Source organism: Calidris pugnax, unplaced genomic scaffold (genome assembly GCF_001431845.1).
Source record: "Calidris pugnax isolate Ruff unplaced genomic scaffold, ASM143184v1 scaffold113, whole genome shotgun sequence".
NCBI lineage: Eukaryota > Metazoa > Chordata > Aves > Charadriiformes > Scolopacidae > Calidris > Calidris pugnax.
The window spans coordinates 366,044-380,813 of NW_015090879.1; the positions used below are offsets into that span (position 1 = coordinate 366,044).

At 46.1% G+C, this 14,770-nt stretch overlaps 1 protein-coding gene across 2 annotated transcripts; it reads right to left on the reverse strand.

Annotated features, from left to right (window-relative positions):
• Positions 1 to 3,455: 3,455 nt before the first annotated feature.
• LOC106890516 (S100P-binding protein-like) lies at positions 3,456 to 14,599 on the reverse strand. Of its 2 annotated transcripts, XM_014946405.1 has the most exons (6): positions 14,558 to 14,599; positions 12,605 to 12,687; positions 10,485 to 11,812; positions 10,178 to 10,260; positions 9,293 to 9,418; positions 3,456 to 4,197 (listed from the first exon to the last, which is right to left on the reverse strand). In XM_014946405.1, the coding sequence occupies exons 3-6, from the start codon at positions 11,685 to 11,687 to the stop codon at positions 4,053 to 4,055; spliced, it is 1,557 nt and encodes a 518-aa protein (XP_014801891.1). In that variant the 5' UTR covers positions 11,688 to 11,812; positions 12,605 to 12,687; positions 14,558 to 14,599; the 3' UTR covers positions 3,456 to 4,052. The 2 variants fall into 2 exon arrangements, with proteins under 2 accessions (XP_014801891.1, XP_014801889.1); XM_014946403.1 differs by lacking the exons at positions 12,605 to 12,687; positions 14,558 to 14,599 and adding an exon at positions 13,008 to 13,098.
• Positions 14,600 to 14,770: the final 171 nt, after the last annotated feature.

Genomic DNA, 14,770 nt, shown 5'->3' on the forward strand with positions numbered 1-14,770 from the left:
GCAATTCATTGACTGAGTAGTCAGACTGCACTTCCCAAGGAGAGAGTTGAAGATTATACCATATGTTGTACCAAATGTAATTTCCCCAGCTTTGCAGAAAAGCTTCCTAACGACATGTAATGAGCTATTACTGGCTAGACTGGAAGCAGAAGCCTTGCTGACCAAATTCAATCAGCTTTCTAGCATTTGTTAAAAAGCTGTATGATCAACACACTTGTTATGCTAAAATATCTTCTGTTTCCTCCACAAATCTGCAGTCTATTAAATCATCTGATGACCTTATAGCTTAAAATGGTTATGTTCCTACTTGTTAGCACTTTAGCCCACACGTCTCGAGGAAAGCGAGCTGGATTCTCTTTCAGCTCATGCAGCAGCATCAATTTTGTTTAACTAAGTTCCAAATGAAGAATCTTTATTATTAGCGACAGAGCCAGGAAAGACACAGCTTGAATTTTAGATCCCAGATGGAGTCAGCAAAGTTGGCAGCCAGAAAAGCCATCTTTCGCCGTGCGATCTGAACACGCTGGATGCGGAGTCACCGAGTGGCAATAATGACACAGCCCCACGACACCATTTGACACTTCCCAACACATCGCTGTCCTTTTTAACGGACAAAAAACACCCCCGCACTTAGTGCCACCAACTGCTAAATATAACCTATTTATGCCACCCAGACCTGTTTTTGCGGAGGATGCGACCAGCATAGCACTAGACAACCTCTCAAATCCAAGGGAGAATATTATCAGCTTCCACTACTGTTTCAAGACATAATTTCTTCCTCCCAATTAGAATTACCTTCAGGACAAAAGTAGGGAAGAGTCGGTTTTGAGAGGAGGGCAGAAAAAGCCATGCAGCAGTTTAATTTCAGTCTCATTGTTTTCTAGCTGCTGTTGTTAGAGTGCAATACACTGACAAACGTTATTAAATTTTTAATTGGAAGGCATTTCATCACAGAGCTCACGCAGGGCCTGCACAAAACTGTCTCTTCCAGTCTTATCTGATGTTGCTGGATTCTATAAAAATCAGAAATGGAGCCCTTGGCTACACTCGAGCAGCAAACACACAGAATGTCCTTCAACAAAGGCTTAATACACAATCTCTCCCTCCCCTGGCAGTATCTCTACCGCTCAGCGTATATGAATCACGGTCGCAATGTCAAAGAATGAAATCTTCAGCAATAAGGCTGCCCAGAAGCCTAAAGCCTTTACAAAGTGCAGAGCTGCTCCATGGCAGGGTTCATTCACATGAGAGATTTACATTCACAAAGAGGATAAAACACACGTTCGGGGAGGAGGCACCCGCGTTTGCCTGAGGTCCCTGGGCCCAGGGAAAGCGGTCAGAGACACAGCACACGTACAGACACCATCATCCCGCTGCCACGGGAAGGTGCTGCCTCTTCAGAATAATTTCATTTTCTCAGCATGGCTGAACTGGCATCAGAACACCCGCTTTAAGAGAAGGCTAACACAAATAACATCCTATTGCTCTTGACTAACCAACCCCTTTTTCCAGAGATTGTAGACTTTCTTTTTCTCCCTGAGGTCCAGCCAAAGCCCTCTATTTAGCCAGACCGGTCTTCTTCCCCGTTTGCTCATTTTTTGGGACCTGGGGATGGCCTTCTCCTGCACTTTTGAGAATTTCTCCTTGAAGTATGACCAGCCTTCCTGGGCACCTTTGCCCTTCAAGACTGTCTCCCAGGGGACACTCTCAACCATGTTCCTAAGCAGGCCAAAATCTGCCTTTTGGAAGTCCGAGGTGGCAGTTCTGCTCGCTCCTTGTCTTCCTTCTGCAAGAATTGAAAACTCTATGATCTCGTGATCGCTCTGCCCAAGACGACCTTGAACTTTTACATCGCCTACAAGATCTTCTCTGTTAACAAGCAGCAGGACCAGTAGGGCGCTTTCCCTGGTTGGCTCGCTCACCAGCTGTGTTAGGAAGTTGTCTTCCACACACTCTAGGAACCTCTGGGACTGTTCCCTCTCTGCTGTGTTATATTTCCAGCAGATGTCTGGGAAGTTGAAGTCCCCCACAAGAACAAGGGCGAGTGACCTTCGGCAGCAGCGACCATCGATCACAGGTTGAGCCAGAGCTTTGCTATCCCAGCAGTGTGTGACTGCAACAGCTGCCGCCGGGCCCGCATTATTTCTGGGCCTTCAAAGAGCCACTCTGTTAGTGGTTTAATATCAGATAAACCCTCCAGCAGGCAAGCTCGTCCGCTTTTGGAAGGGGAGGGGGGGCACAGGCTCTGCAGTCAGACTCCCGCTGTGCCTCTTGCCTTCTCAAAATGCCTGAAACAACGAGATTTGAAGCAAATCATCTTCCTCCGTTTGTTATATGTGCTGGGAGAAGGTGGACTTTACAAACAACAACGTGGACAGCACACAGAACTGCCCTCAGGACCACAAGTGAATTGGTCATTTTTCAGAGAAGTATTTTGAATTTAATATATAGGAGTCACTGGTTTAAAAGCCAACAGCACCACACCAGGGGATGTTACGTTCTCTCTCTAAGCAAGGTGCTCTGTGAGCAAAATTTATAGTGGAACAAGTCACCTGAGAGGCTACACTGGCATTAAGAACACATTATTAACTGGAGAAGATCAATTATTGACACAAAGCCCTAACGCTGGGCATGCACCGCCCAGGCCCGTACAACCCATCAGAAAAAAGAGACATTCCCCGCTGTCTATGGATTAGTTCGTTAACGGAGGCGGTTATTATCTAGGAGTTAGTGCAGTCAGGCAGCACCAGGCTCTGTTCCAAGCTCCACTGCTTATCCTTTGGACAAATTACTTCGATTCCCTGCGCCTCAGTCACTGCACATCTAGGACAGTGACAAACCTTGCCCACTTTTTTAAAGCTACTTGCTCCTGTCCTGCTCTGGATTTGGAAGGCGCTACGGTAGAGCAAAATAATAAAAAAATATATGATCCAAAACATTGAAAAGCTTTAGTACTGTACCTAAATTTTATTTCTTTAAAATCACAGTGTCACCAAAAATTCTAATTACTATAATAAAAATATAGTACCATTTCCTCCATGAATAAGCCTCATTTGCTCCACCTACAAATGCCTACAGAGTTCATAAGGCCTGTGCAGGCCCTGCCGCACCCGGAAAGAGCATTTTATATAAAGAGTATGTATAAATAATTTATACAAATAATATATATAAATAATTTGGAGTTTCTACACCCTGTTAGGGAAGAAGATGGAGGCAGTAGTTGCTGTCGGACTGTGTAGCTTAAATAAACAGCAAGTCACATTCTTCCAGGTACTCCAGAAAGCAGGCAAGAGAAAGGGAGAGGAGAGAAAGCCTCACAATAACACAACAGAAAAGAAAATTCCATCTAACAGGTGCAAAAATGTTTATAAACAGAAGTGCAAATCTCATGAAATGTTTTGACAAGGACAGTTACAAACAAAACCACAAGCAAAAACAATCAAAAGAGACAGCAAACTTTTCAGGGACAGAAAGAAGAACAGGACAAGACAAGACATACCCAAACGAGGTAAATCAACTGGTGCTCCTGAGTTTACAGTGAACAAACACAACTCGGTCTTTGCCAAACGGAGGGAGACAGCAGGCACGAGCCATTTTCACAATTTGAAGCCTTCACGTTATTCAAAGGGAGCCCCAACCACTGTAGGAGATTTAATACCAAAGTTTAGGTCCAAGCTTTAAAGAAAAGTTTTTCCAATTCAAAGCACATTTTCCAGATTCCATCATTGAAACGTTACATCCTCACATCCAACACACAATCTTGCCTCTTGAACACCAACTGCTTCTGTTACCTGCTCTGTGAGGAGGTTGTTTTCAGTTCAAAGGATAACAAAGCATGATGCAAAACACAGAAGTTACCTCTACAGAAACAGATCACATTGAAATCAGGCTTCAAAACCAGTTCCAAATGTTTCTAAAACACAGAAATTTCCATTGGCCTTATTAAAAACAGATCATAAAACAACTCGTGAAGATACAAACCACTCAAAACCAGAACTTAAGAACAACTCTAAATGAAGAGCAAGAACCAGCACAGTCCCTCGGCAGCAAAATCAGACATTAGACCAGGCTATCACGGGGCGACGCTGTAAGTGGTCAGGGATGCTCTGGAAATGGTGGTGTTTGGCCAAGTTCTTGCTCACCCACTGCATGAGGCTGTACTTTTGGGCAGATTTCTTGTTGGACCTTGAGTAATTTCTGCAAAAGTAAGTAAAATAGTTAAAACAAACCCTAGAGAAGCACACGCATGAGAGACTTAAACAGCATCTTCTCTGAAAATGCCTTCTCCATTCCTTGGGGCTTGCAGCTGGTAACTAATTTTCTTGTTATGAGGCTTTAAAAGGGAAACCACATTCTAAGGCTGCACCTTGGTAAGTAACAATATGAAACTTTAAAGACTGTCCTTTCAGGAACACTGCCTTGTGCTCTATTACCCCCTTTGCAAAGCTCTTTCTCCCTGGCCCAGCAGAGAAGGCTGAGGGCTCCACTACACTTGAGCACTACTGATCTCACAGCCAGGGCTATCTGTGGACACAGAACAAGCCCCTCTATTCAAGAGCACAGATCTGAAGGCCTCGCACAGTGAATCCTTGGCAAGAGATGGTTCAGAAGAACACAAAAAAATCCTTGAATTTGTCATAAGATACAAAACAAGTAACTTCAACCTTGCCATAGCATTCGCCCTCCTGCTCGCTCAGAGCAGGTAGTACAGCTCAGAGAAAGGCAACTTCCCTGGAATATTGCCCTCCCGCGAAGTTCACTGTTTCAAGATGCTCTTAGCACAGAACAGTGTGTCCTTGTCCTTGCCCAGTCCAAACTCAAAGTTTTTTCCATCCTGCCACCGCAGCCACGTGATTAATGTGAATCATGGCTCTGCGTAACACTTCCTTTCCAGGGAACATCGCGTCCCTTGAGCAAATCCAGGTCTCCTTCATAAACTGCAGTATCAGCTTTTATTTACCCAAAAGAATAAATTCTTGTCAAAAAAAAAGATACTCCTAAAAGAGATTTCAGAAGTGTTCTGAAAAATCCATGTTTTCAGGCTGCTGTTTAGGAAGAAGGGAGGCACTTCAAGACAGCCAACAAAAGGGAAACTCTGACCACCACACAACAGTCCATATTGTCCCCAGTAAGCTGATGGGAGATGTGGGTGTGACTAGAAGAAATCACAACTTTTCACAAATTCTCAGCCTTCCTCTATAAAGTCCCCCTCCTTGGCCATTCTGATTCAGTCAAAATGAGTCACAGAAACAAGGGGGTGATTTCCTACCATCAGGGGTGTGTGCACCCTTCACCCCTGCACCTGAGGGGAGACAAGAAATTGTGCAAAATATCACCAGGAGTCACGAGTATTTCACACCAGTAAGAGGTCTGAGCTTCTCTGCAGGTCCAGGAGCAGATTAACCCCATCAAATATTTGGAGAGCAATATTATCATTGTGCCTCATGAGCCTCATCTAACCCAAGACTCAGAGTAAGAATCCTTATGGCCATTACGTGAGGGAAGGGGACAATGACACCCCAGACAAACTGAACTGCCATGGAACAGAACTTAAAACATTTTGATTTGCTTCTCCTCAGGCCTGATCCATGCCCCCTCCTTTCACAACAGTTGAGACCAAACTACAGATTTAGAAAGAGATTTCTAGACAAGTTCCACTCTCATTTAGAAACCAGGAGCTCTGATTTTCTCAGCAGAAGTACCTACAAACTGGAGCCACATGGTTTGTCACTAGAGAAGCCCCTGGACCAGAAGCGCAGAGTGAGAGCAGGTAACTGCTCCCACCACTCCCCCGGCAGAAGCCTCCTTACAATCTGCTTTATTCCTACCCCATATCCCCTACGCCAAGCCCCATCTCACACCCCTCTTGAAATGTAGGGTTTGTAGGTGGATTTCATTTGCTTTGAAATGAAATCTCCCTCCTAGGCTCAGCATAAACATAATTCCTCCTTTATGTCAGCACACCCAAGTCCCCTACCTTCCCTGCACGCTCTCCATTCAAGCAAAATGAGTTTGGGCAGGTTAAGAACTGCTCCAAGATTAAAGTCTTTTCTTCAGCCAGCTCAGGACCAATCCACAGCCCAGACTCTTTCAAGGCAGTCTGCTAACACAGCACTCATTTGTATTTCACAGATTTGTTTCTCCATACATTCCCTTATACTATTCTCCCTTTCCATCACCTTAAACCTGGGGTGCCTGTTTTTTGAAGATACTAATCTTTTTTATTACAGCAAGACCAGATGGTCTGTGACTCTTTATAAGGTATTTCCTTCATCTCCTCTCCCTTTGATTCAACAGGGCTCCAAGAAAACAATTTATCAGGTTGTATGAAGTCTGATAAAATTGCTAAGCATCAGAAACCTCTACCAACCAAACCAAGGCTGAAGGAGAACTGCTGGAGTCCTGCTACAGAAGCCCTCAGAGAAAGCAGTGGTTGGAGGTCAGAGAGGAGCTGGCTCAGCCTCCCAGGTGCCCTGGGGTGCGTGACTCTGGGCAGAGTGATTCTCCTCCAAATAACACGAGAATACTTGTCTGAGCAGCAGGTGGTGTGGGCACTATCCCACGTGCACAACTGCAACGTTAATGACCCGTGAAAGCAGATCTCCTAAAGTACAGATGTTGGGGTGGAAACCAAGAAAAGGCTCTGTTTAGAGGGAAATGCTTTTTCTGTTCAGTTTGTCCTTCCCCTGCCCATTTAAAAATAGGCCTATGTATTTCACAGATTTGTTTCTCCATACATTCCCTTATACTATTCTCCCTTTCCATCGCCTTAAACCTGGGGTGTCTGTTTTTTGAAGATACTAATCTTTTTTATTACAGCAAGACCAGATGGTCTGTGACTCTTTATAAGGTATTTCCTCCACCGCCTCTCCCTTTGATTCAACAGGGCTCCAAAAAAACAATGTATCAGGTTGTATGAAGTCTGATAAAATTGCTAAGCATCAGAAACCTCTACCAACCAAACCAAGGCTGAAGGAGAACTGCTGGAGTCCTGCTACAGAAGCCCTCAGAGAAAGCAGTGGCTGGAGGTCAGAGAGGAGCTGGCTCAGCCTCCTGGGTATCCCGGGGTGCGTGACTCTGGGCAGAGTGATTCTCCTCCAAATAACACGAGAATACTTGTCTGAGCAGCAGGTGGTGTGGGCACTATCCCACGTGCACAACTGCAACGTTAATGACCCGTGAAAGCAGATCTCCTAAAGTACAGATGTTGGGGTGGAAACCAAGAAAAGGCTCTGTTTAGAGGGAAATGCTTTTTCTGTTCAGTTTGTCCTTCCCCTGCCCATTTAAAAATAGGCCTCATAGAACTACGTGCATTGCTGAGGACAAGGCCAAGCAGCAGAGACAACACCCAGTGCCAAGAGGCAGTTATAAAAGCAGGAATTGCCGAGGAGGATCTCATCAAGAAGGATATGATTCTATTTACTGTTGGATAAAGGGCAATAATGAAGTGTGAATGCTAACAAATGGTCAGCTGGCAGAAATCTTTTGTGGTCAATTATCAGTTTCAGCCACCCATTTCCAAGCAGATGTTCAAATCACATCTCATTTTTACATCTGCTACAACACAGCTTCAGCAGCATTTAGATTCCTATGGGAAGCCGCAAATAAATTTATCTATTTAGATTGAATACCCTCTAGATACTAGAATGAGAGAAAGAGCAACCAAAACCACGGGTTATCTCCCAACTCGCTTGAGATGGCTGGATTTGAAAGACTTACTCAGAATACACAAGGATTTCTTCAACCAGTCAATGATGAAGACTCCACACGTGCAACTTTTAGCACACAATCACCCACCATGGATATAAGAAAGTTATATTTATAGAGAATCTGTAAGTAAGTGCAAGATACAGTGCAGGTAAGTGAAAAGATAAAGCCTCTGCTGCAGCCAGCCCATAATTCACCCAGACAACACATGAGCGAGAGAGAGGATCCAAGGAATAGCAGAGACATTACGTAGGAGAGAGTCAAACACCACCATAAGACAAATGCCAGAGGATTTGCAATACAAACCAAGATACAATTTGCAATACAAAAACAAGAGCCAAAGATTTGTAGCAGCAATATGTAAGTTACTGCTTCCCAAAGGGAATCCCCATGCTGGCTCTGAAACCTGCTAATTTGTCTTTTAGGAATTTCTTGGGATCATTCTGCATTATTGCATCTCCTATGCAAATGATACACAAGACACTGCTGCAGATCCAGGTGTACAGAAACACCACACAGGGCCAAAGCCAGCCCACCGAGGAGGTTTTTCTGCAACAACTGGGAAAGCCCACGCTGTCTGTCGGGCTGAATTCCAAGCCTCCAGCTATTTGGAATAAAAGAGGTTTGCACTAATAAGAAAATCAAATTGTGTGCATCACAGACAATGTTCTTCCCCAGCAAAATAGATCTCTCTTGCGCTCACCAGCTTTGTTCATTTGGAGCTCCTGCCTGATTTTCTGTGACTTAGAACATACGTCTTGCATTTTTAATTTGAAACGAAGAGAAAACAGGCCATTTTAGCTTTCCTTGCTCCCCCCTCTGCATTACTTATGCTGTATTCATAGGCTGGAAAGCAGCCCCGTGGCTATGCAGCTGCTCGTGCTGCCCAGATAAGTGCAGGCTTCATGCAAGGAGCCACAAAACTGTCAGTTTCTTGTAACTCTCAAGAAATGACAATTATTGCACCCATGAACACCCAGAATAACCAGAGTGGGAGGGCCATCTCTGGAAGCTACTAGAACACTCTTTGCCCTTCTGAACACCCCAGTTCTACCCATCAGATTCTGCTCTGCAGCTGAAATCCATACGTGCTCACTACAGACATCTTGCTTTAAACCTCCGCAGCCGATAGACCTCGGATGACACCGCTGAGAGAGGCAACGTGGAGAAGGTGTCAATAGGGAACCCTCATCCCAGCACTTAAGCTGAGGATTCCCTGAGTCTGGGCTCATAGTTATGAACCAGTTACAGAGAACTGGTGATCTCCCAACACAACCAGTCAGAGCTCAGCTCTTCTCTTCCCAGGTAACGTGGGCCTGTTTTGGGAGCCTCCCTGATTTACCGCAGCAAAACCTGTATCCCAGGTCTCCCAAACCATGAAACTCATCTGAACCAGCCCTGGGATAAGACCGGCTGCTGTACAGGAATTCTCTGCATGGTATTACTAGCAAGTGTAGCAGGCACTTTTTATTTCCCTCTGAAAAACAAGTACATTCAAAACATCAAAGAATACAGGTTGAGCAGACCAGGCCTCCCAAAGGATTCTCCATCCTCCATCCTGCCCTTCCCACCAGCACAGCCTTACCCCGTCCCATCTGGGAGTTGCCTGGTGTAGGAGCTACAGTTTTCTTCATATGGAGACACACACTCAGGATATAAATGTTTCTTTTCCTCAAGCTCTGCTTCTGAAGTGCAAGTCCGTTGTTTCAGGCTTTAAAATAAAAGACAGCATTAATTGTTTTTCAGACAATTTGTCAAATTAGGTTACAGATGACAGAGGGGGGAAAGTGTCCTGCGGAACTATAAGAGACATCAACTTCTTGCAGCACTTCTATGTGAATGCAAAAATAAATGTATTTATTCGAGCAAAGCTGCAAAGGAAACCTACTGAGAGCAAAGCAGGAGTGACTGTCAGCTGAACAAACCTGCAAGTCACTGTCCTGATTAACAAGCCAGGAACCTGCAGTGAGCCCCCAAAAGCCGCAGATTTTTCGTGTTACTCAAGGCCATGCTGAGAACAGCAACGCGCAGAACATCTGAGTACAGCAAGTCTGCAGCAGGCACAGCAAAGAACCACTGAACTGCCAACTCCGGGCCCAGAGGCACCAGAGAGGAGAAGACAACCGTCCCTGCAGCGCCCGGCGCTGCTCTGCTGCTGCCATCTGCCGGAAACCACTCCCGGAGAGTGGCCACCGAGCCAGGCCAGACAAAACATTTCCTCTTCTGCCCCACAGACCACTGCCCGGGACTCCCTTGGCAACTTTCTTTCCTATATGGACCAGCCCTATATTGTTCCCGCTCTTACAGTATCTTACAGGGTAAAATATTAAATATTTTTCCCACTATTTCAGTGCACCATAAGAAAAAAAAAAAGATAAAACCAGCAGCACACAACCAAACGAACTGGTTTGGGAAACTCCTGGGACATTTTTCACAGTGCAAAGGGATTTAGAAGTTCATAAGAAACTACCTTTCCTCCTCCTCCTGTGACACAGGATTCTTCCCACTGGTTGTTTCTTCCTGCCCAATCTGGCCTACAGCTGTATCACTTAACTAGAAAGATAAGGAGAAAGGGGATTAACACCTAATAGAAAAAACATTCCATGGAAGTCTTACTTATTCAGTTACATAAAAATTCACACTTTGCTCCACTTGAAAAACCTCCCCTTACTGTGTAAAAATGCACACTTGTGTGCGTATGGACATTACTGCAAGTACCAATCAAAAGGAGTAGAATTTAAAACGTTTTAGTTACAAGAATTAAAATGTATGTTTACTTTGATACTGTTTGATGGCTGTTCAGCTGCTGAAGATTCCTGCTCCCCATGATCCTCTAGAAAGTTTAATTTCCTTGAAAAATATCTCTTCGTTGCTTTGGAAAGTTCTCGGTTTCCAGACCCAGAAGATGGCGTGGGACACCTTGGTAACCCGGGCGCTGATCTCTCCTCAGCTGGACTCTGGTCACAGGCAGGGTCAGAAGAGAGCATGGACCTTTCCAGCTGATCATCACAGGAGTCAGGCACATGTCTGCTCACAACGGGCGTCTCTCCCAGGCAGCCCACACCCAGGCTTTGCCATCCATTAGACATCAGCTCTTCCAAGAATTCTTCAAGAACGCAGCTACTTGCCGTTTTATCAAACTCTAGGCAATCACTTTGGTTTTCTTCTGAAGCTTCTCTTTTGGCTTCCTCCAAAGAATTGTCTTCCAGAGGCTGATCCACATCATCAGCATCAATTGGGCTAAGGCTCAGAAGCTCCTCAATGTCAAGGTCAAACAACACGCGGGGTACTTGGGCTGACTGCAGAGGGTGCCCGTCCAAACTAACACTCTCATTGGAAAGGCTGGGAGGTTCTGAACCAGATGAAGAACACTCTCTGGATGGAGGTTTGTTTGGTGTCTCTGTGATCTCTGAGGCCACGCTCACATCTTCGCTGATGACTGATGCCCCGGTGCAGCTGCTGCTCTCGTCCTTTTCACTCTCTCCATTTACATTTTGGCTCAGAGTGCTTTTTCTCATTAGGTACCACTCAGATTCCACACGATCATCTGCCAAGATTTCCTGGATCTCTTCCTCGGTGTAATTGAAAGGAGAATTCCCTATTTCATTGTCTGACAGTTCCAACAAGGAGTCATCTGGCTCGCTATCATCAAAACATCTGGTTGTATCTAGAGAAATGGCTACATCATCATATTTTGAGGCAGAAGAACTGGCAACAAGGTCGTCATGGCCAGTATCAGCCAGAAAATGAGAGGATCCTTGAAAGCAGGCAGAATCTGGGGAGCAGAGCAGCAGTTTCTTTGATGGATCTGGAGTGCTACAGTGATGATTCAAGACACAAGGCTTCTTAGCTGAGGGCAGGGCCTGAACCTGCTCTGAGGAATCCAAGAGCCTTTTGCCCCTGAGAACTCCATTATGAACAGTAGGTTTAAATTCAGGGCAAGGAGGAAGCCCAAAGGCATGAAGGGAATGGTCGTCCATGTTGCTGCCGGTTCCTGTATCTCAGTGACCCCGTGCCTTCTGCTCTAGAAGCCTGTTTTGAAGTTCATCTGACCCCGGTGCCCTTCGATCAGCCCTTTCAGAAATCAGCAAGAGTCAGCTCCAATCTGCCAGCAAAAGACAACATCTTAAATAAAAGAAACTCAGCTGGTTTTCCAAAGATGCAGTAATGTAACAGGGAAGGCAAAAACACTAGCTGAGGCACAGCAGGCACAGTTTTAACTCCCTGGTCTCCATTACCTCTACTCCTGACCATTTTAGGTCTTAACAACATATAACAACAACCAGACTCTCATTCCCTGAGTGTTCTCAGGTTGTTTGGCTTTATCAAGAAGGACTAATACAAGCCCAAACCATCACTGCAGTCTGTACCATCTCCTCCAAAGCTGCTGTAAATCAGTCACTCTAACACCAGATACCAGTACTCACAAATTATTCTTTACGACCTTAAAGTACCGAGCACACTTTAGGTATTAAATAAAGCCTCACAGACATCCCCCCCCCACCACCATCTCCCAACCCCCAGCTCCGTCCTTCAAAGCCACTAAACAAATAAAAAGTCTTTTTTTGGGTTAGGAAAAACTGAGCAACGGAAGAGTAACTCTGTCAGGGAGCTAAGAGGACATTCAGCAGGTATTAGTCACTAACACACTCACACAAAACACATCTTATAATGAAAGATCAGAAGATAAAGAACCTTCCCGTAAAATTCAATAGTTTAAAAGTATTCATAAACAAAACCTGTTTTCCTCTTAGTAAGGACTCAAACTACCATGAATCTTTTGACCTGAAAGCCCCGCATTTGACTCTCACACAGCAGGAGAATCCTAACTAAAGAAAGGTATTTCCTGCCCTCTTTGTGCAGTAGATTTAAAGCAGTACCTTTTGTCTTTCCCTACCTTTGACTACACACTGCTTTCAAAAAGGAGGGTGTTACCTATGCCAGGAATAAAACTCAGTTCTGCTGCTTCCTCTTTTCATTCTGTCCAAATAATAAAAATCGGCACTTTCAGAATAATGCTGTAACCACACTGAGGAAAGAAAATACCTCAGGAATCACCTACGTACACACAAAACCTACACAAGAACACAGGGAGTCACAGGCAGTCCTCACTAGATAGTACTTGCCTGGAGTTCTGCAATTTAGCCACAAGTGCTCTGAAGGGAAACAAAAGACAAATAAAACAAACTAAACATGGGTTTAGTCCTACAGAGTGGAGCAGTCTGACCATCTAGCTCCTAACCAATAAAGACCTGAAAGAGAAGCAAACATTTTAAGCCTTTTTGCTGGAACTGGCTTACAAAAAGGACATTGGGAGATGTTTGCATGCTCCGCTTGCAGACAAGGAAGTGGCTTCTTCACTGCTGTGACCTTCCCAGTTCACCTGTCTCCAACCTACTCCCAGTCTGGCTTTCAGCCCTACAGCAACTGATTCTGGAAGCAGAACCCGGTAACTATGCAACCAGACAAAGACCCCTCCCATCCCTCACAGACAGGCTGATCCAGGATTTACACCAGGGTAACACTCATTAACAGTTTAAATGGCTCTTAAATTGATGTAAGAAAAAGCTGCCTGCTGCCACCCTCTCACCCTGTCTGTCGTTCCAGCACTAGTGCTCCTATGGTCAGCCCACCTTGGAGCCAGCTCAACTGCAAAACCCCAGCCCTGGATGGGTCATTCTCCACGGGCAGCCAAAGGAAAGCTCCTTGGAAATTTACACGTGCTTTCGAATCATGGAGTGTTTGGGTGGGAAGGGACCTTTAGAGGCCATCTAGTCCAGCCTCCTGCAATGGACATCTTCAGCTAGACCAGGCTGCTCAAAGCCCCGTTCAACCTGGCCTGGAATGGTTCCAGGGATGGGGCATCCACCACCTCTCTGGGCAACCTGGGCCAGGGTCTCACCACCCTCAGTGTAAACAATTTCTTCCTTATATCTAGCCTAAATCTTCCCTCTTTTAGTTTAAAACCATTAGCCCTTGTCCTATTGTTACAGCCCTACTAAAAAGTTTGCCCCCTTCTTTCTTAGAAGTCCTCTTTAGGGACTGGAAGGGGCTCTAAGGTCTCCCCGGAGCCTTCTCTTCTCCAGGCTGAACCCCCCCAACTCTCTCAGCCCCCCCTCCCAGCAGAGGGGCTCCAGCCCTCCCAGCATCTCTGTGGCCTCCTCTGGCCCCACTCCAACAGGTCCATGTCCTTCGGATGCTGGGGGCCCCAGAGCTGGACAAAGTACTGCAGGTGGACACTTTATGTGGGTTTCTAGCACAGCTTCAGTAAATAATGAGATCAAAAGACAAAACTACTGAGAAACACAGTTCTGCCCAGGCTCACGGACTGGCCATATTGCCCACACCACTCCCCACAGCCAGACACAGACCCCACCAACAGCACTGGGCTGCCCTGGGATCTGCTCCCTGATGAGAGAACAGGGATCAGGGGGAAACAATCATGGACTAACACTTCCCTCAGCCCCATGATTTGCCCATAACAAGATAAAATCGTGGGACATATCACAGAATCACATGGGGTTGGAAGGGACCTCTGGAGATCACCTCCTCCAACCCCCTGCCAGAGCAGGGCCACCCTGAGCAGGTCCCACAGGAACGTGCCCAGGTGGGTTTGAATGTCTCCAGAGAAGGAGACTCCACCACCTCCCTGGGCAGCCTCTGCCAGGGCTCTGCCACCCTCAAAGTGAAGAAGTTCCTCCTCATATTTAGATGGAACTTCTTATATTCAAGTTTGTGCCCATTTCCTCTTGTCCTGTCCCCATCCTCCTGATGCCCACCCTTTCAGTATTTATAAGCGTAGGGACTGTGCTCTCCTCTCACAGCACAAAGGCAAACACCGGCCTTTCACCTTTGCAGCTCCTTGACTTCGCCCACTCTGTCAGAGGTTTACTCGTACCTGCTCTGGGCCTATCCCTACCTCAGCAACCCCCTTCCAACCCCCATCCCGCGGGCACGGCCCGGGACCTCCCAACCGGCGCCCAACAGCGCTGCGCGGGGCCGCCCCGAGGGAGGAGCCCGCCCCGCCCCGCCTCCGGGCCAGGCGCCGGCTGCTCCCGCAAGC

Coding starts and splice junctions, on each gene's coding strand:
- LOC106890516 (XM_014946405.1), bottom strand. CDS start 11,687: ATGGACGACCATTCCCTTCATGCCTTTGGGCTTCCTCCTTGCCCTGAA. Junction 10,261..10,484: donor AGCCATCAAACAGTATCAAA/GTAAACATACAT, acceptor TTATCTTTCTAG/TTAAGTGATACAGCTGTAGG. Junction 9,419..10,177: donor TCACAGGAGGAGGAGGAAAG/GTAGTTTCTTAT, acceptor TTTATTTTAAAG/CCTGAAACAACGGACTTGCA.